Source organism: Anomalospiza imberbis, chromosome 19, assembly GCF_031753505.1.
Source record: "Anomalospiza imberbis isolate Cuckoo-Finch-1a 21T00152 chromosome 19, ASM3175350v1, whole genome shotgun sequence".
Classification (NCBI taxonomy): Eukaryota; Metazoa; Chordata; class Aves; order Passeriformes; family Viduidae; genus Anomalospiza; species Anomalospiza imberbis.
The window spans coordinates 8,619,893-8,647,802 of record NC_089699.1 but is presented as its reverse complement, the minus strand read 5'-3'; the positions used below and the strand labels follow the sequence as shown (position 1 = coordinate 8,647,802).

The following is a 27,910-nucleotide window of genomic DNA, read 5'->3' as shown; positions in this document are numbered from 1 at the left end:
TAAAGCTTATTTATGGGGTTTTTTTTGGGATTGCCTACTCAAAAGCAATCCCAGTAAAGCAAACTCTCCCAAGAGAGAAACAGTGAGGATTCAGCATTCAGGCAGTGACAGCACCTTTCTGTAAAACTCTAAGTGAGACTGATTGCATGAGCATGAACTTTGCCCAATAAGTGTTTGTATTTGGGCCCTTGTCAACAGAAATATGTCATGAGAAATAACAGCTGGATAAATTAGGCTCTGATAAAGTTAATTATTATTCTCATGTCAGTGTTTGTACCATGGGATCCACAGGACATACATGCTAAGGTGTGACCTCAAACCTTCATAGTGATTGACAGCCTGGGGACAAGGAAAGATGGCATTTTGTGGGCAAACCATGACTTGGATTTTATCCAGTTTAATGGATAAAACACTGGTTTAAGTTACTGAGCTTTCACAGAGCAGGTGACTTTGGAATGAACACTGAATACATGACTGAAGACATGATTAGCATGGATAGGAATGAAGCCCACCAGCTCCAACTCTCACCTACAGCCACCACAGATCAGATAAACAGTCAAGGACCTCCATGTCCTTTCCTAACAACCCCCAGGGCCAGGGTGCCTGTTTTACAGGTCTCAACTGCACAAAGGTTTTAGCACATGGTTCACTACTCAGGAGACTTGATCCTGTTTGATCTTTGATGATGCTATGAACACAGAAACGGCCAAACCCACACAATTCAGGCTCATTTCCCAGAGTCAAATCTTCATTTTTGATTATAAAAAAAATTACCACTGCAGAGGAAGCCAGTCCATGGTGCCCTAGTGGCACAAATCACCTCAACATAAGACAAACAAGATTATAAACCTCCCTCTGTGGAAGGAGAAAAAAAAAGTACCCAAGTGAATGTTTCAGTTAATCTTTATCTTTCTGTCCGTAAGTAAGCAAAGAGTTTACAGTGCAAGTTGATTTCCACAGAACAAGGATCAAGACTCCAAACACCAAGAAACAAACAAAAAGGCTTCCAGAGGAACTCACAAAGAAACAAAGCAGAAAAGAGAGGACGGAAGAGATCATGAGAACCAGCAGATCCATGGGAGGGAAGAGGCAAAGCACGCGGGACACAGGAGGCCCCGTTCCAGCTGTGAGGTGCGAGTGCCATACAGAGTCTGGCCCCCCCAAATCACATTCTTGTACATGAGATTCTCCAAGTGAAACAGAGCCCTCACCCTGTTTACACCTGAACAGAGGCGGGGTCAGGATGGGAGTAGTGCTGGGTGGCAAAGTGGGTTGGAGATGGGAGGCAGGTGGGGGAATAACCTCTCTCTATTTCACATATTTTTTATCCTTCAGAAAACCATTTCAATTTTATTTCACTTTCTACTGGCCTGGCACTCCATTTTCTTTCAGTGCCCAGAGGAGGAAACCACCAGACTACAGGCCAGTGGGAGCCAGCAGCACACTGGAGCAGCTCTCTGGGAGACAATGGTCATGCTGTTACCACTGCAGCTGCAAAGCTCAGGCCACCAGTGTGTGTCACACTGTCCCTGTACTTAATGTGACAGACCTGTTTCCATGCAGTGATGCCACTGGGTCTAACCTGTGGCAAACAGCTCACAGCCAGCAATCCTCCCAGGAGCCTGAATAAAAGAGCACCAAGGATTATGCTTTGATGGAAAGGTCTGTTCATGACAGGACGCCTCACATTTCATTGCCGAAAGACCACGTGGGTCTAAGACAGCAGCCCCTCCCAGCAGAGCATAAAATTTGACTCAAACCCCAGGGTGTCCCCAGTCACCAATGAGTAACCCCACAATGCTGAACCAAGCCAGCAACAGCGGATCTCCCACCAATTTCCATTCTGGCTTCCCAAAATTTACATGTGCTTGGGACCCAATACATTCAAGATCCAATAACTTGGTCAATAAGCAAAATGCCCTGAAGAATTAAACTTTGCCTCAGCACTCTCCACTCCCTACTGACATGGAGATGCTTTTCCTCCTACAACTTCCAAATTCCTCCTAGAACTTCCCTGAGTGCCTCCCTCAAACCCTTGCCTTAACAGTAGTGTGCAAAAGACCCTTCTGCTCCCTGCATTGCATCAGCCTGCCAGGCAAAGATGGAAGGATATGGTTCCTTTCAAACCCAGGTGACGGTGTCCTTTCAGCCAGTGGGAGAAGACTTAAAAGAGTTTAAGTCAGGTCCCTTCTCCTTGCTCTCACTGAGCCAGTCCCTTCCTCCCTGTGTGCTCACATGGATTAAAGAAGACCTTTAAAAGTAAGACAGGCTCCTTTGCAACAGACCACCATGAAGGACAGGCTGCTGGGCCTGGAAGCCAAGGAAAAACTTCTGAGCCACACCAACAAAACTTCTCAACCAGCTTTCCAGGAAAGGACTAGAGAGATTCAGAACTGAGACACAAAGTTTTCCTTCAACATCTTCTCCTTTCATTCAGGTGGGAAAGACTTCCCTCTATGCAACTGAGACACCAGGGAGACACCTGCAGCCAGAAGGGATGCCCTGGAAACTTTAGGGAGCTACATGGAAGTAACTGCAGTTTCCAAACCCTCTCTCCTGCAGGAATAGCAGCTTCTCCCTTTGCATCCAATTTACAGCTAGTCTTTTTCAATTAAATGCTGACTCTGACCAGGGCAAGGACAGGGTCAGATTGGTTTCCAAACCACATCCTGAAGCAAAAGAGTAACAGAGGAGCTAAGAACAGTCTCACTTCTAGTGCAACCACAACAATGGACAATCCCTTAGATATCTTTAACTCAAGATTCGTGGTGAAGGGTGAGGGAAAAGAAGTGAGCTGGGGGGAGGGATGCCCAAGCATGTCCCGATTAAAGCTTTAAATGACAGGGAGGTAAATGAAGTGATTGTCCTTTTGGTCTCTCAGCTGGATGTGAAATGCAGGAATAGCTGTGATGAAGCAGCACGCCACAGTCCTTAGATCCAGTGTATTTCTCTCAGTAGAGGTAAGTGCTCTCTTCAGACCCGTTGAATTTCAAACAGCTTAACATCTGTGTCATACCAGATCGGGGGATCCACGTTCCTGAGAGAGAAAGACAAGAGCCACTTTATTCCCTGTGGCCAGTTACATAGAATTCAAATCTCACAGCCACAATTACAGGAGCTGGCTGCACAGCGTGCCTTCAGCTTTGCATAAAAAGGAAATCACTGGCTGAGAGACAATGCACCCTACAGGGATGACAGTATCTACAACACCCCACAAAGCCAGAGTTTCGCATAAAATCTCTGCACCAGACCCTCTGGGCAGCTTTTCTATTCCCTGCTGCTGCCTGTTCCCAAACAAGCAGCACTCTCAGAACAATGTCCTTCATGTCATCCACTCAAAGTTTTGGAGCAGCTGATACACCCCAGTCTCTTCCAAGGGAACAACATCTTTCTACCCTGTAAATATGAGAAAACCCAGGGCTGGCCGAGTGCATGCAATTCTCTCTGTAGGCCTCCCAAAAGTCTGGAAAAGACCAAGCCAGGCTGCACCCAGCTGCCTTACCTCAAATAAATAACTCCCCACATGTAGGTGCGGAACCACATGGCAGTGCCCGAGTTTGCCTGGTACTTGCGGATGAGGATGGGGTGAGGCACTGGCAGCAGCCCCACCAAGGTGCCATGCTGCAGGAACTTCAGGATCTCCGACTCATCCGTGAGACCCCTGCCAAGATACAGACCAGGAACATCCTTAGCATGTCCCACAGACACCTCCAAAAGTGCTGCAGCAGGAAGGACCAGCCTAAACAAATACAGATACTGAGCCATGGCCCAGGAGAACACACCTCCTCTCCTCTGTAAATAGAGTGGAGAAGGGATCAGACAAACAAGATGTTTGGCAAGGAAAGTAAAAACTCTGCTGAGCCCAGGATGCTTTCAATTAAACTTTACAAGGTTTCCTTTAGAGGGCCTCCAAATTCAAACTCTGCCAACCTCCTTAAATACCACACAGTACTTCCTTTTCAAAAATCTCCTTACTTGTCAATGCAGATCTTCTCCACCTGAGGGACCAGCACCTGTAAGAGCCGCATGATTGTCTGCAGGGGAAGCTTTGACTTCCAAGACATCACCTGTAGGTAGGGAAATAGCAGGGAAATCAGTACACTGCATTAGCAGGTTTTTACAGCTGTCTCCACAATCTCTGCAACAAATGAAGTATACAGTAATCCCAAAGATGGTGGGTGGACTGCGTGCACAGGAGCAATACAATAAAACCTGGAGCACTAGAATTATGAGGCACCCAATAAGACCAGTGGGGCATTGGTTTGAAACAGGTAAATAAAATATTTATTTTCAGATGTCAGTAAATTAAACTTCTGAAGCTTTGACCTGAAGTGCCTGTGAGGAAGTGCTGCTCTGGGAAAGCCTCTGATGGCAGGGAAGGGGCAGGGAGTATGAGGCATTTCTGCCACGACTCTCTCATTATTTATTTCCTCCATCCAGATGTCCTTACCCAGTCAGGAGTTGGAGTCCACTGTCCACTGGAGGATGCACTAGAAAGACGCCTTCGTTCCCGCTGGGAATGTGACGCCTCCTATCAATAAACATTATTTTTAAAAAATAAAAACAAATGCAAATCACACTTAAGAGTAAGAAATACAATCCATTTTCTGCTGATATACTCCCCAGATTTTCTAGATCGCTACTGGGAAAGACAATTCAGCCTGTCTCTAGAACATGTCAAATCCACCTGACCTCCATTCACCAAACCCATGTGCTCTGACCCAGAGAATGGCAATATTGATGAAGTTGGAGGACCCTGTGGAAGGTCACAGCTCCAGTCACCACCGTTGACACTCTGCTGGAACAATCCACAGTGGCAGAGTTAAAACAGGACTGACAAGATTCTGTTCATGCTTCTTTCTTTTGGCACAGAGATTAAATAGCTGAGGGCCACAGATTTTTCAGCCTCTGTCTCCTGAGTATCTCTGGGATTTTTTGTGCCCATTCTGGAATATCTTAAATCACATTTTTCCAAGGGTAGGCTCCCAGCAACTCGTATCTAATAACTCTTGCCTCTTGAGGAATGACACACTCAACCTAGTTTTCCATATTCATGGTGGGAAGGAGGGAAGGAAATAACCCTCTAAAATCACTGTAAATCTCTGCACAAGGTGAAAGCAGAGAGGCTTTTTCCTTTAGCAATGCTCCCTGACCATTCACTGCTACAGCACAGAGCTGACTTTTCTACAAAAAAAAAAATGGGCACAGCAGTTCCTTCCAACAGCCATCCTGCACCTCCACATGAATGGACTCATTCACTCGTCACCTCCACAACCAGAAACAGCCAGCTTGAGGTAGAGCTGTGCTAGTGCTTTTCTGGCTGGGAAACAGCTTGAGCCAGCTGCTGGACACAAATGGAAAGCCTCGTGATTATGTTTCATGGGCTGCTGGAAGAAGAAAACCTTCCAGAAGTTCTCAGTCAAGATCTCATTTAATGACAACATAATTAATTGTGTGTTTAAGATATCTCGCTGGCCACAGGCTTCACCTGGTACCAGGCAAGGCCAGGAAGGGTAAGTAAAATTGGTCCTGGACTATTTGGGATTTCTGTACATTCCAATTTATTCAAGGCCACTCTGAGGGCAGCACCTCAGCCCAGCCTTCATGGGAACACAATGTTCACAGCACCAGCCAGCTAAAAGATTCTGGTAGAGCTCTCCATCCCAAGGGAGATGAAAAAGAAGCAGCAGTAAGAACTTGAGTTGGAAACATCAGGATGAGGAGGTTCCATGGACATCCTCTGGCAATTCTGCACTCACTGCTCTGTCACAGTCTTCATGTTCACTCAAGTGCTCCAGCTCTTGTGCCATAGCACAAACATGAAACACCCAAGATGATGCAACAGCCCTTCTGAACCACGTTGTGTCCCAGCACCCTGCACGTGTGCATACTGCCTTTAACGCGATGCCTTTCTTCAATGGGCCAACAGACCTCCTCTTCTAAACCCTCATTTTTGTTCACTTCACACCTAGACCTTCCCTGTACACCAGTGTCTGGCCTTACCCCACTCCAGGGCTCCCCATCACTCAGGGCTGCAGGTGGGTTTCCCTCTGGTGACAGTTGGGAAGCCTCAGGCTCCAGTGAACGCATGGTTCCATCCTCTGACACCTGTGACTTCTCCGTGAGCTTGTCAATCCCTGTGTTCAAAAGAGGAAAAGCTCAGAAACACAAGTTAATTTAATATGTTTAAAAGCAGAGGGCTCTACTCTGCCCCACTATGCACAGACACCCTGTGTCTCTGCTGCTATTGGAAAAGCTCCCCTTTCAACAGGAGAAGCAAGATTTAGCTTTGGTTTCACAAACCCAAAGGACTTTTTCTCTACGAAAATGCTCCCTGAGGAGGAGGAGGAACACAGGTTCACATGGATAGAACTAACCTGAGGCAACAGGTCAAGATTAAGACAAATGGTCATGTGGACACTAAGTCTGAGAGGACAGAAACTCAAGGCAGTTTGTTTGTGATCAGCTTGGGCCAACTGATCTGAAACTCAGACTGAAAGGCAGTTAAGTTATTCACAAATGTAAACTCTTAATCTCTCCACACCCAGTGAAAGGGTGAGTCCACACTATATCCCACAGAGAAAACAAACCTCTCCTGTCCCAAAGGTAAACTAAAGCTCACCTGGAGTAGCCACCAGACTGGTCTTCAGCGTCCCTGGCTCAGCAGGGGCAGCAGGACGTGACCCTTCCATGGAGACCCCGTCCTGGGAGTTGGTGCGAGAAATGGGTTCAGGGGTTTTCTTCTTGCGCTGCAGCCCCTTCTGGATGGACTGGGAGTCCGTGGGCAGGTTGGCCAGCTGGTGAAAGACATTTCGCTTGCGGATAACAGCATAGACCAAATTGGAGTTCCCTGGGAATCACAGCAATAAAACAAGCAGAGAAGTAAGGCTCAAAGAGCTCTGCCAACCCAGCACAGCTCGCTGGATACACAAAGCCTGACTGCTCCCACCCCAAAGGCAGTGGCGCAGGGAAGAAAGAGCAGAGCTCAATATCCTCTTATTCCTTACAAAGCAGTACAGAAAATTCAGTGAAATCCTTCCTAGGCTGGAAAGCTAACAAGAAATGGCTTGGTGAGGTATATTCAAACAGCTGAGAAGAAAAAGGACAGTTTAAACCACATATTAGCATCTATTTTGGAAGAAAAGGTTACTAGCCACGGTTCAACTTTCTTCCATCTTCAAAAGAACTCACAAAACAAATCAAGGCATTTAATTTGAGGAGACACAGGCCTGAAATAGCAAAGCCAAAAGGCCACAATTCTTACTGCCTGCAAGATGGCACAGAACAGAATGAAACCATCCTCTAATACAAAACACAAATTACACCCACAAAGGCTGCTTTTGGATTTGGCAATTGCCACATGCAAGATTCCCATCAGGGAACAGAATGGCCGTTCTCGATTTGCAAGTTTAAAGCAAAAGACTAAATTTTGACCAGGTTAGGGACCTTACTTTATTATTTATTAGGTAAAAGACTGCCATGCTATTAACAGGGAAAGCATAAGGCATTTCCTGGAAACTAGCAAATATCAGAACTTTCTTTGGATGAGGTGGTTTGGTCTTCAGCCCCCAGAGACCTGTCAAAGCAGAACTGAGAGGCACTTGAAAGTTGTTTTGTCCCATCACCTATATTGCTGAGCAACATAAGCACTTTCACAGCAACATCCAGCCAGTCACAACTTACATGTTGCACACTCACTTTATGTTTCTTTTCCTCTCTGTGCATCTCACCTTCTGCAGGAGGGCTGAGGTTATGCTAATAATTAGCTGCCATCTCATTTTGTTCTAACCAAATTTGCCTGTGCCAGGACCTAATGCTGATTATCTACTAACCCAATTTCTCAGTCCTATGTAGCTCATTTCTACGCTTCTCACCTCCTCTCATCTCCTTGGACTTCCTCTGAACTTCCATCTGACATTCTCTTGGACTAAACTAGTGCAAACCCACTAAATAAAGCAGTCTGTTACCATCAAACTGATACTGAATGATGTTGTTGAAAACTTCCAGCAAGAAGAAAACAAGATGATGGTTCTGGACAGCAGAGAATAGGAACCAGGTGGTGGAAAAAGCCTCCAAGAGATGTAGTAACTTGTTAGCAGCCACCATGGAGAGAGACTTCAGGTATGGAGACACTGTGGAAGGCAAAGCAAATAAAAACTAGAGAAAGAACCAAGGTGTAGATATTCTGAAAAATATACCACTAATACACCATGTTGCTTTTATGACCTGTCCACCCTTGCACTTCTGAGAAAGCCTCATGGAATAGCTGAGCCAAACAGTTCCACAGAAACATTTCCAAATACAAAACAAATGAAACAGAGATATTGCCTAGTAAAATGAAGCACTGGTGCTATTAGAGGGTTTTGTTTAGTCTTACACTAATAACAGCACGTCTGCTGTGTCTCCTGAAAAGCTTCACAACTGGAGCCACCTGGGCACTCACTATGTCCAAAGGGAAGCACCGCCACCGTGAGGAGGTGACACTCCCTGCTGGAAAGGGATAGTACTGCCAACTACCCTCACCAGACCTGCTGGCAAATGTCCTGTTGCCACCCCAAGGGAGCTCCAGGACTCTGCTGTCCCTCTTTCTGCCCCATCTGACCATGCAGGCAGATCTTATTTGCACTGGCTAGTGCCCTCCAGCAGCAGGCACTGGCCAGTGTTAGGGAACACAGGTAGGGGCACGGGGAGAGGGGAGTGGGAGCACTGTGGGCTGTGGTTTTCCCCCCCACACGGTGCTCACCGTTCACCACGATGGTGAGCAGGCAGTCAAAGAGGGGCTGCAGCCGCTGGTGCCCGCTGGTGATGATCTTGTGAAAGACCTGTGGAAGGAAGGAGCTCTTGAGCAACGTAGCACCTTACTGAAAGCACCCTCTCAACCAAAACCAGTGCCACCCCCACATTCATCGCTTCCTGACACCATTCCTTCCTAGGCAGGGCCCTGCACACTCCACAATTACACAGGTGGGGAAGGCTGCTCTCACTGCAGACTTGCGCTCCAGGAGTACAAGCTTTCATCTACAAGGAATCCTTTGGGAACGTGACTAGGGCCCTACAACACCGCAAACAGAAACTGACTGTGAGCTGTTCAACAATGTTCAGGCAGCCTGGGACAAAACTAAACCACCAGGAAGCAGAGACATCTTCACCTCCAATAGACTTTGACTCTGAACCTTTATGATAGCTACTTGAAATGCCACAGAACTAATAATTTTACATTTGATTTTAGTGCAGATTTCTAACTCAAATGTTTGTCCTATTTTAACTATATCCTCAGACATGGAAAGATTCAAGTGCCTTGTAACCGTTCAGACATTTGCAATCTTGACCTTCCCACCTTTAGCTGGCATGTCTGCAGAGAAGTCCTAAGCATAATTAAAACAAAGAGATGATCTGAGATTAATGGAATGCAAGAGCAAAACACATGGCATCAAGAGCAGTTATGGTGGGCAGGTTTCTTCCTACTCCTTTTAATAGGAATCTCCTCTTGGAGGTTTATCAGAAGCTGCTGACAACTTCTTCTCTGGCAAATGAGAACATGACAGAAGGGAAGCACATGAGGCTTGTATTGCAAAGCACACAGCTGCTCATAGGCAGTGTTGTGGGCAGACTGAAAGGTCAGTGGAACTTGCAGCAACCCAAAGTTGTAGGGCTGAGCTTGGTATCACTGTTGTCCCCACTGACAGATGTGCTCCACACACCTCTGGTTGCCTGGGACAGAGCCAGATCTCCTGCCTTCCCTAGCAGTAGAGTAGAGGGCATGCACCCACCTCCTCATGACAGCAGTGCAGCACCATAAGGAGTCCTGTTCTTTGGGATCATATCATGCAGATGGAATTGCACCTCATGCATATGCACCTTGCCAGACACATCACCTCAGGTTAACAGTGTGCATCCCCCACACTTCCTAGCTATTCGGTAGGCTTCCAGTCTAGGGAGGGTGAGTATATGGAAGGTGGACAATTATTTGTGGAGCTAGGAGGGTTCAAGAAGTGCTGTAACTGTACTCACTATGATGAGCAGATCTGCATGTGTCCCTGTGAAGACAGGGATGTCCATAGGCACTCGTACAGAATACGGCTTGTTCAGTCGCACCCCAAAGTTACGCTCCCCACTGAGGAGCAGGAGGATAAAGACCCCAATGTGCATCAAGCCCACTCGTGCTGCAAGGAGAAAAAAACAACAGAAAAACATGTCACAGTGAGGCCAGTGGAATTCTGTGAGGGGCAGTGAGGAGAGAGGAGAAACACTATGGGACTGATAAAAACCTGCACAGACTAAACCATCCTGATAAGGGACATCCCACACAGAGCTCCCTCCATAGTCAGTACCAGTGTCCTTCCCAAGCACATCTGTGTTAAGTTTTATCAGTGTTAAGTCTTGGAGGCTTTTCTTCATTATGTTCTTAATGTAAACCCATCGTCATAGTAGTAAAGATCTGACTACTTCTCTCCACTACACAATGATGGAGTTATGCCTGATTTACTCCCATAGCAAGAGCAGATTGCTCATTTTTCCCTCTTCAATGTATTAGGGACACAATTTTAATCAAGAGGACTCAAAATGGAAGGAAGGCTCTCCCTTCCCTGTATTGCAGGATAGATGGTGTCCTGCTTCTAGCCTCTTACAAACATTAAAACCCAATTAACTGGACTCCACTCCATGTCTGTAGAAGGTCAGGAACATGCATTCAAGATGCTGTCAACTGGTAGGGAGGAAGCATCTCAAAAACATTCTAGCTCAACTGTCAAGCATAAATTGTTCCAAATATTGAAAATAACCAACTTACACTGGTCTGCTCTGGCATCATTGAGAAAATACAAGATTGGGACAAGAATGTCCAGAACATCGCTGCTCTTCAGCACAAAGAAGAGGAATTTCTGGAAGAAAAGGGAGGATTTCAGACTATGATAAGCATATACCCTGCACCATCCACAGGACTCAGGACAGGCAGTCTCAAGTTAATTAATCTCTCAAGGACATTAGAAAGGCTTGTGTATGCACTACCTCATCAACTCCAGTGTTACTAGTAGAGTTACTATAATATCTGCTGCAGAACCTGCTTCCAGCACAGACCTTCAGGAGCTGCAGCCCCTCTCCCAGGCTGTCTCTACAGCCAGACCCCCAGCCCCTGCATCAGTGGGGCTGATGAGCACAGCACCCCAGAGCCACTGCCAACTACCCACCACAGCCCTTCACTAGGGCTTGGTCCAGCCAGAGTCACAACAGCCAAGCTGGGGAGAAGCTCAACAAGAAGTAGATCCACACCTTGTTGAAGTCACAGAGTTTCCAGAAGAGGACAAGGAGTTCCTGATGGAATTGTATCTTCTTGGCAGAGTTTGGCAGGTAGGTCTGGACCAGCGGGTTTGATAACAAGCGAGCCACTCCTTTCAGGATGAACTGGAAATCCTGCCAACAGATCAGGAAAGAGACAGTGGTGGGCCCAGGGCTAATGCAATCAGCATGAAATCAGGGAGCAGTACAGGATGGGAGTATGTTACCTCCTCCCGGTGTATCCTTGAGAGGTAATTCACAAACAGATTGTCTGGTCCAGGAGGCTGCGTTCAAAGAAAAGGAGGGAAATGCTTACTGGCAAGAAGGTATATTCAGGAAGTTGAAGTATAACCACCAATGTTTCTCACTTCAGCTTTCTGCTCTGAATAATCCAGTTTTAAATGCAAAGAGACAGAGCACTGCATGGAATAGTAAAGTCAGGGGCTTTTCACATACATGCTTCTGATTTAAGTCAGTGATCATAATCTAGAATTTTGGTCATATATAGGTCTTTAGTGACCACAGGACTGAAGCAGGATTGGAACAGAGAGAGCAGACTGCAAGGGGAGCAGCAGTGCTACTCAACAAGCAGTGCTGTGTCCTACAGCTCAAGATTCAATACAAGCTGGTGTGAGAGGACCCCAGTGAGTTCAGGAGAGCAGCAAATACAGATTCCAGTATCACTCACATCCACATCATCCATGGCTGTGCCAGTGGTTGTGCCATCCACAGTGGGACTTGAACTGGTGGAGCTGTCATAGTCCAAGGTGACAATCAGCACCTGGGCTGCCTCCTCCACCAGCGGCTCACGGTAGTCAGAGAAAAGCAGGTGATTGTAAGGAATCCCGTAACCCACGGGGTCGTAGGCACAGACGACATTCAGGAGCGAGGTGAAGAGTGGGAGTGCATGTCTGAGGAGAGAAAATGCTCTCAGAAGGCAGCAGCAGAAAACAAAAGGCACTGCTTTGGAGAGGGACAGGCATATCTCTCCCCAGGAGCCTGGGACCATGAAAAAACACAATCATTTTCTCTAACCTGTGACAACAGTCCACAACTGAGCAGCTCAGACCCAAGAGCTGAGCTCCCAGCTGGGCTCCTGGACTACAGCTGAGAGGGGAGGGGAGGTGGAAAAGGCCACGTGGGCTCCCAGAGGAGTCATGTGCAAAATGTGAAAACGAGAAAGGACGTCAAAGCTCTCTAGCCTCTGGAAAGACAAAACTATATTTCTTCAGCCTCCAGCCAGGTTTGTACTCCCCTACAGCGAGTGAGCGCCACCTGAGGAGCTGGAATTCCCAGAGGTACAATGTCACTAGAGGGCGGCATTCATCCGCCACCAACACCACATCCCCTTCCCAAGGGAACAGGGTCTACAGCAGGGAACGGGACCTGCCATTTCCCACAGGCCAGGGATCAGTCCTGGAGCAAACTCCAGTGGTACCATGCTCAGACTCTCCTTTCGCTGCTGAGGAACACTTCCCACTAAGCAGAAATACTAATGGGGTGTACATGAGACAGGGACAAAGCAAAAGAACAGTCCCTGGATGTTGGAGGTAACAAGTCCTATGGTTACCCATTACCAAAACACTCCATGGAACAGATTTGAAGATATTTCTTCCCCTGGCACCCAGGCCCCCACCCTTTACTCTCACCTGTTCTCTGTAGAGCAGAAAAACTGTACCCAGGGGTTGGTGTTGCTGCTGTCTGAGGAGGGAGGCAGATACATGGCCTCAGAGAAACAGGTCAGCAGCAGCTTCAGCAGCTCTGTCCTGGAATGAGAAGTAAAGGCCTGGAGCCATTCAGGAGCAGGGACTGGTCATAGGAGGCACAATCACCACAACAACACGTAAAGAAGGCTCAGCCCCGTCTAGAAAGTCCTTCTGAGGGAGAGCTAAGCCCATTTCATTTCCTAAGCCATACTTCTGTCACTGGCACAAAACTAAACAGAATTGCTGCCTTACAAAAAAAGAAATCCAGTACAGAGCTCCTTGGCATTTCCAGAACAGCAGTGTTTACCCAGTTCCTGCTGCAGAGAGTCTGACTCCCACCTTATACTACAAAAAGCTACTCAAAAGGTCAGCTGGGTTTTTTGCTGTGTTGCCAGTCCTGTTACCTCAGAAAGGAGCAAGCAGAAAGCTCCTGGGGAATCATGGATGCTCAAGGAGGCAAAGAGAGCTCATCTCCCCCAGATCTCCCTCTCCTGAGCCCAGTTTCTTTCCATTCTGCCTTTGCAGAAGCTCTTACCTGTTCAAGTCATGGATGTAGTTGGGCTGTGGAGAATGAGCAAAGCCCACTCCTGCCTCCCAGATGTACTCACAGCTGTCAATGGAGTGGATATCTTCTGCTGTGTCCTGTGGGAGAAACAAGAGGTTGAGTCACAGAAGGCAGGAGCCAGACTGGCAGCAATGGTGGCGCATCCAAGGCAGTTCAGCCTCTCTCTCTAGGAAAAAAAAAACAAAACAGCAGAGAAGCACCCAGACACAGTTCACCCAGTTGAACTGTACAAAAGCACCCCCCCACCCAGGCCTGAAAAAGCAGGTGCTGATGTCTTCAAAGAGCTCAGCCTTTGCAAGCAAGGGATAAAACACAGAGATAAAAGTACTGAGCATGATGGAGGGAGCCCACATTTCCAGCCGTAATTTTAGGGCCGACTTCAGTGGGAGTATGGGTCAGTCCTGTGTCTCCGTTGCCCATTGTCTCAGTTCTTCCTCTTTACTCAGTGGTACTTCAGCCAACAGCCACCATGACCTGTATGTCTGGGGCCACATGCTGCTCTGCCATGAACATAAGATGGTGGTACCCATCTCTGCTCTTAAGCTGCAGTCAGACCAAGCCCAGAGAGGAAAAGTCAGCTCAGCAAAGACTACAGAGGCTGCAGGCAGCAGACGGGCAGCCAGCAGCAAGAAACATAAATCTTTCACAATCTCAGTGTCTAATTCCAGTTGCCCAGAATCCTGAAAAACCAGTCTGGCTGCTGCCAAGGGAAAAATCACAGGTGCAGGTGGTGGGGGGAGGCTCTCCCAGGAAAACCCATTCTCACCCTGATTTGTGCAATCCATCCCAGGTGACAGCACTGGACAGGAAGTCCATCTCTTTCAGAACCACTTATCATAGCACATGGGTAGCTCTGATCCAGCCTTGCCCCTTGAGCCCCAGATGACAGATTACAACTCTCTTTCTACTACTCAGAAACCCCAAGCAATCAATTTAGTATTCAGATTTGTCACAGAATTTTGCAGCCATCAAACACACCATGGTTTAGCATGCTCATTTTTAGTTTGTGTCAGATCTATCCCAAAAAGGAGCACTGTTTGGTTTTTTTTTGTTGTTGTTTTTTTTTTAATAGACTGAGCCTACAAAAAACATGAGAGTCACTTGCAGGGAGAAAGAAGGAGGAAGATGCACCACAATCTGTTCTCTGTTCTTAGCACACCTGGTAGGATATCCCTGCTTCAGGAAACTCCTCTGAGGTACAGACAGTCACCACAAGGATCAGAACATATTTAAATGTCTTTGCTACCACGATACAAAGAGGGAGAAGAGGTGGAAAGACACAGGCCATCTACTCATTCAGATCACAGCACATGTGAGCAGGCAAACAGCTGCTTCCTGCCCTGGAATGCACGGAACTGCCAGAGAGAGGAACAAGGTGCTAAAGGTCTCCGCTCTGCTGGAAACAACAGAAGAGCAACTGTTTGCCAGCACAACCACCTCTTCCTGAGGGGTAAGCTGTAGTGTGGGGGTAGTTGCCAGCCACTCCATTTGAGACTCCTCCCCAGAACATCTGTTTTAGAAGGCACAAACACCATACCATGAACCCAAAGTGATGATCAATATTACTCACTGTGGGGTCAAGCTCAGCAAATCTGTGTTTTCCTGCTGCAGGCTAGTAGGAAGCTGCTGGGGTTTCCCAGGGTCCCCCCCACCATGCAGCTAATCTGCCTCTATGCACATAATCTCATGATTCAGCTTCCAACTCACCACCGTGCTCCTCCGGTGGCTCTGCACAGTGAAGTCAGGACAAAAGAGCAGATCTGTGACAGCAAGGAGCAAGGACTCGGCCAGTGGCCGGGCATTTTCATCATCTTCATCTCCCTGAAGTGACAAACAGGAGAGCATTGTCAGTTCAGGGTGAGCAAAGAGCACACAGTAACACCAGTATGTCACAGCACAAGAAGATACACTCCCCAAAAACACACAGGGAGGCAAGACATTACACAGGAACAGGAGGGAACAAAAGGAACAAAGCAACAAAAACCCAGACTACAGGAAAGAAATTTTCCCCCGGATGGTGATGACTGAACAGGAACAAGCTCTTTAATGACAGCAAACTGAGCAGACAAAGGCCTGGAGATGTCAGGGAAAAAGAAGAGTAGCACTGGGTACGCCTTGCTATGTGGTTTGGCTTACTGAAGACAAAAGGAAAGAGAAGCATTGACAGAGAAGAGGGTTTTACATTCATAAAGGAGGGTGATTTGGATGGTGCATGGAGACAGCAACAGGGAGAAGCCATCCAGCAGCAATAAGGTATAAAACCCCTCAAAGTTCTTTCTGCATGGGCTGCCCAAAACTGGAGGTGACAGAACAGGGTGAGGCTGTGTGCATCAGGCAAGGGGCTGCCCCAGCCTGCCACGGCAGAGCGAGCACAACAGTAGAGAGGATTGTGCCATCTCCAGCATTCAAAGAATCTCTCCAAGCACGCATGGCTACTCCTCTGCAGCTGTTGCCACGGGAAACCTTGCCAGATCCTGCCTGTCAAAGAGCATCCTGCCTGGGAGGCCTTCCCACCACACACCGGTGCTGGAGGGAAAGGCAGAGAGCAGGAATGGCAGGAGCTTATCTACCTCAGCCAGGCCTCTGTCAGCCTGAGCACAAGACACAGCTCTTCAATCACAGCAGGCAGCTATGGAGATAATGGTCTGTGTGGCTCTGGATCTGTCTTGGTGACAGCAGGGAGGATACCACAAAAAGAGCCCGGATGTAAGAACAGGCCCAGAGAGGATGGATGGAGCCAGTGAAGATGCTTTGACTTGTGCTCACAGTCAGAGGTGAAATGACAACCATTAGTGTCTAAGGGGATTTCTTTTCCAAGAGTGATCTTTACTAAGAGTATCTCAACTGCCAGAAAAAATGTCCCTGCAGGCTGCAGGTACCATCATATCCAAAATGGTGACACACAACAAACCAGTAGATCTGAACACAATACAGACTCCCATAGAGGAGGGAAGAGCCATGGCTCCAGGAAGCCCTGCCATCCATCACTCCACCATGAAGCAGGTGAAGGATAATCACAGAGAGATTTACTAAGAGTCCAGGCATACCATCATCTTCAGTTCCCAGACAGAAATCAGCCACCAGACAGCAAAGCTGTTGCCCCAGACTAGATGTGATCCCAGCTTCCCTGACACCTCAGGGATGTATTTGTTATCCCAGCCTTACAGGTTAAATGCACGTGGTTAAATGATTGAGCACACCAAACCACAACAGCTCCACCCACACTCAGGAGGGTTCCCCAACACAGTACACATGGACTAGGCTGGATCACCTTGGGGTGACTCCACCACTCTGAGGCTGAGAAACTCTTTTCTAGGTGCTGAACAAAGTGGAAAAACAGGAGTAACAGCAGCCTGGCTGGATCAGATCACCAGGCTCCCCTGCATGCTCCTTCCCAAAACAAATTCCTCCATTGTTAAGCCTCTCCAGCACTCCCTGGCCCCTGCAGGGATGAAAGGACTGACAACCACCAACCTCCCAACCGCACAAATCACAAAGCAAGACTAGCAAAGACTTCCCTTTTCATCACCTAAAACTTCCTTTTGATGTGCCCTCAGGTAAAAGCAGATTAGAGGTGACAGGCAGAGACAACAAGAGGTACCAGTTTAAACTGTAACAACCACTTCCAACCCTTCATAACTGTCCCCAAAGACACTGCACTGCACTTAGACTCAGGAGAACCACATACTTCAGTACAGACCTTCACCACAGTACTTCACACAGACCTGCAGATCAGAAACTCATAGGAGAGGGCTCCCTATGCAAAGAGCACCTGCTGAGGCAGGAAGCAGGCAAATACATACTCCTGGTATAACTCAGTTGTGCTCTCAGTGCTGCTATTCCTCCTATTTGCAGAAGATGTTAAAGCACTTTCACCCCATTCCTCTGAGAGATGCAAAAGAGCACTATTGTGCTTGCCCTCCAGACAAAGAAATGTGGGGAGGCTGAGATACTCCCCAGAGTTATGTATTTCATTGACAGAGCCAGAAAGAGAACCACTCTTTAACCACTCTTGCTCAGCTGCGGGCTTCATCTCCCAGGTTAGGCCCCTGGCTAAAACTGTATCACTCAGCTCATAAGCAGGGTATTGAGTCATGATGCCAAGAGCTTCTCTGGCACTGTTCACTTATAAATGTGACATTGTAAAATCAGTGCAAACAACACCCTGTCACATTTTGATTTGAAACTTAAATCAACTGTAATTAATGGAACAAGGACATTTCAGTCTAAGTAAGTCATACAGCCTTCAGTACAGCTCTCATATTCACTAAGAGTCATACCTCCAGTTGTACTGGAGAAGCTTTTCCTCACATATCAGTGCTCTTCTACAGCTACACACACAAGTGAAACATCCAGAAGAAGCAGCAAGAACCAAAGGAAGGGAAAGAATTTAGAAAGTGACACCTAATTTCTGACCACATAGAAATAACTGGAATAAAGTTGCCCCCAAATACACATGGTGTCTCCTCACTGCAGCCTCCCCATCACCCTCCAGAAAGAAGAATAAGTGACAAGAGACAGACCCCTCCTCGGCCAGCCCCAGGGACAGTTGACCAAAAGAAACCTCTCCAGTCTGGGTCCTCAAAGATGTAAGGCAGGATACGGGTGAGGAGTCGACAGCAGTTCAAGACAATTTGTCTTTCCTTCTCCGTGTGGCAGCCACTCTCTGCTCCCTGCACCAGCTTCTCCACAGCCTGAAGGAAACAAAACCAAGGAAGGCAGCATTAGCCTGGGCACAAGTTAGCAAGAGCTAGGCAGGGTGGTCCTGCTAGTGATACCCTCACACAGGCTTATAAACAGTTCTTGGAAGTCCATTTGTTCTCAGTTTAATGGCACAGTTGCTGTTTGAAACTCTGTAAAAAACAGGGTTAATGATTTTAAACAGACCTTCTTGAATTTCTGCTGTTCCACTGCAAGAGACCTCAAATGCCAGGGCTAATCCATGCAGCACATGTGTGGTGCCACGTGAGACAGAGAGCCAAAGCACCAGAAGGCTCCTTCCAGCACTGTTCCATGACACCATGCACTGCAAAGGGCAGATGAGATTAATCAGCTGCAGCAAGTACATGAGATGCAGGCAGGAAGGACCAAGGCAGCAGCACCGTGCTGCATCGAGTGAGGCGCTGGCAGGGGATGATCACACAGAAACACACAGTCTGACAGTTCTGTCTGTGTGATTACAGTAGGGACCTCTCCTGACTCAGGAGGTGGCAGCTAAGCTGCTGCCTGTGTTATGTGTAGGGATACAGCCTCCAGCAGCATCTGTCAAGGTCTTGCTGCAGAAGAGGGTAATAGCCCAGGTTTCCCCAGTGCCTCAGTGAACAGGACTGCTGCTCTGGAAAGACCATCTGGGCCGAGACTCTGTAGCCCATCCAGTGGCTGCTGCAACTGCCAGTGGAGGGTCACTGGGCTTTTCAGAATAGATGTGGGTCTCACCAGGCAGCAACTACAGCCACAGGAGGCAGTGAAAGGAGGTTTTACCCACAGATAGAAAAAAGCAGTCTCTTCCCTCCACAGCTGCCCCCACTTGCTCTTACTGCCTGATCCCAAGGAGAAACAGAGGGGAAATGAAAGCCAAAACATTCAACAAGGATTCACCTTGCTGCTTTTTAATTCATGAGGTCATGTGTCCCTGCTTATTTTCATGGCAGACTGCCTGGGTCACTGACTCTGCCAGCCTGCGTCACTGCATTAATGGGTATTTAAGTGCTGTTTGACCCAGCCTGTCACACACTAGCTGAGCTGAACGATTTCTTCAGGCACACTTATGACTGCACAGCCTGAATCTCCAACCATGACTGTAAATGACATTTCTTCACAAACACACAGTACTGCTAAGTCCAGTGGCACATTGCACATGGCACAAGTCAGGGCTCTCAGACTGGCAAAAGCGCTGCTGGAGTGGGCTCCTATGACACTGACATCCCACGATCTACGGCTCATGCATAAACAGTCCTGCAGTGACAAGGCCTCCCAACACACCTGTTTCCAGTAGGGAGAAGAGATCACATTTTAGTCTTGGTTTTGGAAGAACGAAGACACAGAGTCAAAGGGGTTACAGATCTTCTAAGCCCTTCTCAACTCCCAAACTGCTCATTGCCAGAAGCCAATACCAGGGAAAAAACATTGCAGTTTTCCTCATGTTTGTATTTTTTCTCAAGAATCCTCTACATGCATCTGTCTGCAATTCACAGTCAGAGGTACCTTCACTATGATTCAGTAAGTCTCATTCATATATTGCAGAGGAGGAAAGAAAAATAGGATGGCAGCAACTATTTAAAACTGGAAAAGTGCCATTCCAAATGTTTTCAACTACAAATTCAAGGCTAGTCTTGGCATGGCTCAAATCAGGAGCATTGTTAACACCTGCACTTTCCCAGGCAGAGTAAGTCTCAGGCTGTTGCTCACCAGCTTGACAATTTGCCAAACCTGTCAGGGTAGGAAATGCTGGTCAATGTCCCTGTGCTCCATACAAGGACGTGATAACAGCAGAAGCAGCATCAGGAATGTTCCGTTATCACAGCAGAATGAGGAAAAGTCTTAAGATCTTCCTCAAACTTTATCCAGGCATTTGCACAGTGACAGTCTGCACATCCCTCTGGGATCTCTCAGCTTGAAGCTAGACTGGTGCATGGTGAGGTACAATTAGGTACAGACAAGGAACAGGATGTTTCAGCCTCACCACAAATATTCAGCCTTGCTACAAAGTCCCCTTAGCAAGAAGCAGCTTATAGAGCAGGTAAGACCCAAGAGGACAGAGTGAAACACAGGAAGGGGATAAGATGAAAAAGGCTCCAAACTGATCAAACACCATAGCACAGCTATGGTCTGTGCTAACCTATGAGAGGAACGTTGAGAATTACCCTCAGGAGGAGACGGGACAAGCAAGCACATTGTGCAGCACAAGATACCTGTTATCCCTTGGAAACCACAGTGGTGTTGATCCAGGGACACCCCTGCTAGCACAGCTCCAAGGAATAAAACAGCACCAAACTTACCTTGTAACACAAAGTTGCCAAATTTGAAGGCGATTCTTCTCTCACTGCTCGGATCTCTGCAGCTGGTACAAGAGCAAAGACATCCTGCACTGAAGTGGCTGTGTCTGCCCAGAACTGGTCCCAAAAGGCATTATCCGTGGCCTCCACAGGCTGTGGAGAGACAAATGTTGTTATAGATGTGGAACTACCATTCCATACGATCCGATCATCAGCAATTACGCCTGGCTTGGGGATGGGATGAGGCAAGAAGAGGTTCAATAAAACATACTAGCACTGGTTTTATATGTTAGCCTCTGTTTCCAGGGCTTTGGATGATTTATCTCCCAAACTGAACATTCCTTCAGACATACAGAAGGCTTTGTGCTTGTCTGCAACTGCTGCCAGTAATCCAAGATCTTCACCACTGCACATGGGCCAGGCTCTCCTTGTGCACTCTGCCACCTTCAGAGCAAGTCAAGGAAGCCCTGAGTGTGCACTGGAATTACTTCTGTTGTAACCAAAATCTCGAGGAAGTAATCAGGGACATCTCATTAGGGCATGAACAGACCCACGGAACTGACAGACCTCAAAGCATAGATAAAATGCAATTGATCTTTCTGAATCAAATATTTATAGAGAACTCGACTCAGTGCAGCTGGTCGCTGCCAAGGCTTTGTTCTTAAAAAGCACTAAGTGTGCCATTCAAAGAGGAGATGGAAGAAGGAGACCAAAGAAAACAATCCATTTCAAACCTCTGGTCTCAGAAGCTCAGCCCCCAACCCAGCCCAGCCTCTTTCCACTACATTTTCTGCTAATACTTGCCAAGAGATAGGCACTGCCCAAACACAGCTGCAAGTGCTCATCCCATCCAGGGGTCCAGCTACAGGGGCAGGATAAATACATGCCTGTTTATGACAAGCAGTGTGAAAGAGATGGATCCATGATTGCAGTCAGAAGAGGAAAATGTGAGCTTTCCCAGGAGTTTCACCAGCCATGGTGTGGGCATGCTTGGCAGGTCAGAAGAGCTGCTCACATGAGCAGTCCCAGCCCTTGGCTTGGGCAAGGAGGAGCCTCCTGCCTGCGACCAGCACCAGCTCCAGAGCAAACAGTAGCGCTCGCTAAGGGCAATAATCAGCACCATTGGGTGGGTCTTGCATGTCAGATATGAAAGGGGAAAAAATATGACTGTGTGTTTAATTTAAACAAGTCCTGCCCACTCTCAGATCTGCTGTAGAAGGCAGAAAATTTGTCCAGCTCTATGCTGTGTCTAAATGCAGCTCAGATGCCACTTGGGGGAGAATAGGTCATTCACAACTCTGACACAGAAGTGCTGCTGTTTGCCCTGTTTGCTGTCACCTCCTGAACTAACAGCCCCAGCCCAAGGGCATGTGATGTGTCACCACCACCGCAGGCCAAAAAGTGAGAGGGGCCAGCCACCTCAGACTGGTACAGCAGGTTATTGCCCTGCAGCTCTTTGCCTTAATGCTTCAGTGCTGCTGGTCCTAGTCCTTCCAGTCATACAATGAACCAGCCCAAGCAACTCCCCAGTCTTTAAACACAAAACCAGAAAAAAAACCCTGTGTGTTCAGACATCTTATTAAACTCAGCCCTAGTGTTGAAAACCTAATTTTTTTTTCACCTGGACACCAAAGCAAGACCCCACCAAACTTCTTCCCAAGGGAAGAGCAACTTTTCCCAAATGGTTCAAGACCACAGCTCCTAGAAGGGATCTGTAGGAACAATCCAAACCAATATTCACAGCCTGGCTTTCAGCTGAGCACGTGAAAGAGCTGAGCTCTTTGTAACCTGGGCATGAAATGCTTAAATGGAAGGAAAGCTATTTTGCACATCTCATCTCTAATTGTACTCCTCAAAAAGAGCCAAGTATTTGGAAATCTGATCTACGTAATGCATGAAATACCCTACAAATCCTGCACCTCATTTCAAACCACACACCACAACCTCATGTAGAACTGCCACATGTACATCCTGGCTGCCTGCCACACAGCCACTCCCACTGACAACAGCAAGCAGCAATTGCTGCTAATTGGGCATCATGCATAAATAATGCCTTCACTCTCATCCAGAGGGGGAGCAGAAAACCATTTCCCTCTAGTAGACACTGATCCCTTTACTTCCCACTAGCCTGAGGCCTCCTCAGAGGTTGAACACAGCCTGTGTTTTACAGATGGCAGCCCAACACGGAGCAGGGAAGCATGGGGGCAATTCCCTGAGCTGCAGTGTTGGACGTACAGCAGTGTTCAAGTCTCCGCTGCCATGTAGGCAACCAGATAACACTAAAACACCAGTACCTTGCATTTTTAATAGCTGCAGCAAGTCAGCTCTTCATCAACAGATGGTATCCCGTGTACAATCCTGGGACATGGATGCAGTACTGAGTCACTCACATCCCCACTGCCCCCCTGTTTTAATTACCAGCCTGGCATCATGAAGCTACTCAATCCACATAATATTCATCTCCTTGACAGAACATTACTGGCTGTTTTTAAGCTGATTGTTTTCTGCATGCAGCATCTCTGGAGATCTACATATCCATTTCCTCAGCTGAGCTCATTCAACAAACTGTATCCAGCCTCACAGAGAAGAGAAATACAGAGACCTAGATCAGCCTTGTTCACCAGCCAGGGATATCTTCATTTGGAAATGTCAAGATTTAGGTACAAGTGTTGGTACAGCACACACTGCAATCACAAATCCCAGAGCACTCCTAGCCTTGACAGTGCTTCAGTCAAAGAGCACATGAGGAGCTGAATCCTCAGCACAGGCAAGAAAGAGCCTAATGTTCCTCCGGCACAGTGCAGACAATCAGCTCTGCACCAGCAGAGCAATGAGGGTAAGAATTGAGGAATCAGTAGCTTGACTCTACTCTGGAAACACAACTGGCACATCTGGAGAGCAAAGGAACCTCCTGACTCACACACATCTCATGGCAGAGGCTGCTGAAGGTACAGAGCTGACGGGCAGAGAGAGACTGTGATGCCCACGCCAAGCTCCACACCACAGGGGTGAAGTAACTGGAGAGCAGAGTGTTGCTGAGGACACAGTGGGCAGATCCAAGGTGGTGTGACAGAGCAGGCAAGGAGGGAGACTCCTGCCTTCAATTAAGACCTCTCACCTGCACACTGGCTAAACAAAGGTAAAACCAGTCATTCTGGACACCTCCATTCTTTGTTTTCTACTAGTTGTAAATGTTGTGTTTCAGATTCTTTGAAGCACACCACACACACGCTGCAGAAGTTAGGAAAGGAAGACATTCGGTTTGCAAGCCTCATGCCAGTTACTGAGCAGAGAATTACAGCCTGAGCAGGCAATCCCCAGACAAACAGGATACCTCACAGGAAACAGGAAAACAGAGAGGGCCTGACCATGTCCTAAAACCAGGAAAAGCTCCCAAAGCACAGTCTCGCCTATTTGTTACTGTCCTCAGCCTGACACCAGCACCACCTTCACTTTCTCTTTTAGACACAGCTCCTCACAAACTCTGGCAGCCTGTGTGTGTGTGTTTGTACCTCCTCCCAACCAAGAGCTCTCTGCGCTTATGACTTAAAACAAATGTCCCTTCCTAACAATTCCTCCAACAAGCCCTCAGTGGAGGACTGTCCTAAAACTAATTCTAAGATTGCTGTAGATCATCAGCAGAGAACCAAGGGACAAGCAGCCACTAGCCTTGCTCAGTGTGTTCTCATTTTTCTTCTTGCCAACATGCCAACTAAGCATCCCCCAGCTATGGCAGCAATCCTTTGGAGCAAGGGCTCTCTTTTTTCTTGGGCTCAACAGCAGAGCAAGTCCCTCGTCCCTGCCCCACGTTTCCAGCCAGTGCTGCACAAGCTCAGGTCATGTTACAGCAGTTGCTCCTTTCCACCCCAAATGTGGCACAACTGTGGTGTGTAATCACCATTCACGCAGCACCTGACTGAGCTTTTGATCAGGAAACCCTGCAGGACCAGGGATTAGTTTGAGGCAATTCACACATCTTTGTGTCACCTGTTTCTGAGCCACTGTACAAAAGGAAAGCCTGTGGACAGACTTATTCTAAATATAAATAACTACTAAGATTTTATCCCTCCAGCCAAGGACAGCACCTCTACACAGGCTTCAGAACAATAATAATTTTTTTCTATAGGATCTTTGCAGTCAACAAATGAAACTTCAATTCTATCACCAATTCTCTGCTCTCACAGCAGAAACAGTGTTGCAAAGCAAACTGGAAAATGGGATTTGTAGAAGTCTGGCAGGGAAAGACAGAACAAAAGTCAACTGTGTGAAGTGTTAGTTACAACTTTGCTTTTAAGACAACTTTGCTTTTGATCAACCTGAGACTCTTGGACAGCTGAATCAAGCTTGAATATTTTAAGACATGGTCTGCCAGGGACCAACCTTTCTCCAAGCACAAAATGTGCTTTTATCAGATCCAAGCTAACAGCCCATTGTACTCCTGGATTTCCACATCACGGAAAAGGAAAGGACTGGGGTTTGTCCCTCATGTTTGATTCTTCCTATCTCTTTAAAAGCAGAGGCATAGCTCCCATTAAAATCTAACAAGCTTGTACACAAGATCAAAATTTCTTTTCTTCCGGCTGGTTGCTGGCAGGAACCCCAACTGATTGGGAAAAGAAAAGGTAGTTCCCCAGCAGTTAAAGCTCCCAGACCTGCAATTGACCAGCCCTGATGAACTGTCATATCCACAATCCATGTTCCCTTCATCTGTTAAATAGGCAGCACTTTTATGGGCAATCTGGGAGGGCTCACACATTCTCTATTATGAAGCACATCTGTTTTATTATCAAAGGGATGGGCCCTACCAGTATAATGTGTGCAGGGTAATATAATATATACATATCATATAAAAATCCTAAAGACCATTTCTCCATGTGTGACTATAAATATACATCTGTAGCATAAGTTAATTTCTTCCTTCTGGTAATACTGCCCTTTTTAATCACTGAAATAATTCTGAAATGATTTTTCTTTTTCTTACACCTTTAGAGTTTCTCTTTGGCAGTTAAAAAATCAATTAAGTCAATTCCATTTGCGTCCAGACTTAGTTCCACTTTCAAGTTTTGGGCTCCACGTGTGCTTGTAAGCATTCAAGTATTATGTTCCTTACAGATTTATTTACTTTTTTTTTTTTTAATGCTCACATGGGAACACTCGTTTTTTAATTAAGAAAAGCCTGGAGATTATAAAAACTTATTTTTAAGAAAAATTAACTTCTATGCCAACTCTAAACCTTCACCAATGAATGAACAGTGACTTTGGCTCAACCACTTCTTCCCACCAGAGCCTTAGGAAGTCCTCACAGTGCATTCTGAGCTCAGAGTTTCCCGTTACAGATGATTTGATGAAAATCTCTTTGTCCAGCTCCCTAATGTCAGAGGAGAAGGCTGCAAAACAGAGACAGGCTGCTGAGGCAGCAAAGCATGTTGTGAACCAATAGCTTGGAAGGATTTGGCTCTGTCCATTACTGCAGCCTGGTTTTGGGTCCAGGATCTCACGGACGAGGAGGTTTTGCTGCTGGTAAGAGATCAGAAGGCTCCAGGAGAGCCCAGTCACGCGTTCTGCACAAGCAAACACTGGTGCCCTTCTACAGAATGTAAATATGGGAGTGCCAACACCCCACCCTTTTCCACATGCAGTCAGTCTCACCTAGATCACCGAGACGTGAAATGAATCCAGCCAAGAATGAAGCTTTTACTCCTTCCTTTTTATTCCAGGCCCCAGTGAACCTTCTTCCCTTACACAGGCCGATAAACCAGGGGAGGGCAGCGCTCTTGCCTGGGCTGTTGATCCAAGGGATTGCCTCACAAGATTTTCTTTGTGAACAGCAGACTGGGCAGAGCCCTGTAGGCCTGATTTACCACCCCTCAATCTCACTTTATAAGCACATTTCCCCACAAAGGAAGGACAGCTCGAAGCTGAGGATACTATGAACTGTTTGGCATGCAGCAGAGACTTTGGAAGAATCCCTTAAACATTAATTCTCCCACTTCTCTCTTTACCTGCACTCACAACTAGTGGCTTTTAAGAATATATTCACAAAAGCCATTCTTTACCAATGCAGATAAATGTGATACTGCTTTAGAAAGTATAAACATGTTTTTTCCAGTCTCTTCCACAGCCTTATGCATCTATAATTCAATTCCCAGTAGTAGCCTCTGTCTCTTGAGTTTTCAGATTTCCTCCTACCACCCTTTACGTCCATACCCTTTTCATGTTAATTCATTCCTTAACATTAACTATCTTTCTGCCATCACCCCCACGTTTTCTTAGCAGCTGTTATTGCCTTACTTCTAAAGGTGGATCATAACAGCTGTTCTCCATTGTAGCTCAGAAGAACAAGAGATGTGACTTCTCAATAGAGCAAAATCCCTCTGCTCCTTAGACAGAAGGACAGGCTACTAATATTCTGCCAGTGTGCTGCTGCTACTGGGCACTTCACTTAAAACAAAAATCAAGTAAGCTCCCAGGACAGGCACAACATATGTTAGACCTCTAGACAGCGAGCCTCCCTTCACACAGCCCTTTCACTTAACTCCTTCTCCACCTCAGCCTGCAGAAATAAAGTATTAATTCACAGGTCAGAGATGGAAATCTCTGCTGCCAACAGCACAGCTGCCCAACAGCCCTTTCCATCAGATATTACCTAAAAACAGGGCAAGGTTCTCCACCCATTATGCGCGGGGGTGGGGGAAAGGATACAGAAAAGGGAGCAGTGGCAAACCGTGTGATGTAAACCAGCAAGCGGAATACATTAGGAGCTGTGGACATCCCTTATGACAGCAGCGTCTGCTCTGTTAGCACAAGACGCTGTTCAGCAAGGCACAATGTCACCAGAGGCGGTGACAGGGCCCGGCCACGTCTGGCAGTGGCCCTCCACAGGCCGGTGACACGGTGATGGGCGCAGCCTGGCCTGAGCCCCACCGGCCCCCGGCCTTCGGGCACGGCCTCGCTGGGAGAACCTGGCCGGGGCCGGCCGTGACTGCAGCCCCGGCCCCGCGGGTCCCCCAGCCTCGGCCCCACACGCAGGGAGCCGCTCGGGGACTGCGCACGGGAGCGCCGGCGGCGTCTCGGGCAGGGCCAGGTGTGAGGGGCTCCTCGGGGCGGCGGTTCCCGAGATGGCGCGGGCCCCCTCGCCCCCCGCCCGAGATGGCGGCCCTCACCTGGGTCTTGGTGGTGAGCTGGATCACCGCCTTCCTGAAGTTGAGCTTGGAGTCGGCGCTGCCCATGGTGCGGGCAGGGCCGGGCAGGGCTGTCCCCTCACGCCGCCGCTCCTCGGGCCGCCGCTGACGCCATCCCCGTGCCCGCGCCGGCGGCTCCCGCTGCCTCCCTCCCTCCTCCTGTCAAACCGGGGCTCGCCGGTCCCGGCC

At 47.6% G+C, this 27,910-nt stretch overlaps 1 protein-coding gene across 1 annotated transcript; it reads right to left on the bottom strand.

Moving 5' to 3' along the window:
• Window positions 1-888: 888 nt before the first annotated feature.
• On the bottom strand, window positions 889-27,910 carry HID1 (HID1 domain containing). The gene is made up of 19 exons (XM_068209542.1): window positions 27,704-27,910; window positions 20,544-20,693; window positions 18,069-18,239; window positions 15,253-15,366; window positions 13,516-13,622; window positions 12,924-13,040; window positions 11,963-12,185; window positions 11,502-11,558; window positions 11,269-11,409; window positions 10,790-10,880; window positions 10,012-10,163; window positions 8,744-8,822; window positions 7,968-8,132; window positions 6,623-6,850; window positions 6,004-6,137; window positions 4,451-4,531; window positions 3,976-4,067; window positions 3,503-3,661; window positions 889-3,037 (listed from the first exon to the last, which is right to left on the bottom strand). The coding sequence occupies exons 1-19, from the start codon at window positions 27,767-27,769 to the stop codon at window positions 2,974-2,976; spliced, it is 2,391 nt and encodes a 796-aa protein (XP_068065643.1). The 5' UTR covers window positions 27,770-27,910; the 3' UTR covers window positions 889-2,973.

What these genes read in the sequence shown, in the direction of transcription:
- HID1 (XM_068209542.1), bottom strand. Translation starts at nt 27,769, where the DNA reads ATGGGCAGCGCCGACTCCAAGCTCAACTTCAGGAAGGCGGTGATCCAG. An exon ending in GCTCACCATCGTGGTGAACG is followed by an intron (nt 8,133 to 8,743) that starts GTGAGCACCGTG and finishes TGCCTTCCACAG; the next exon opens with TGTCTCCATACCTGAAGTCT. An exon ending in GAGAAGATCTGCATTGACAA is followed by an intron (nt 3,662 to 3,975) that starts GTAAGGAGATTT and finishes GTATCTTGGCAG; the next exon opens with GGGTCTCACGGATGAGTCGG.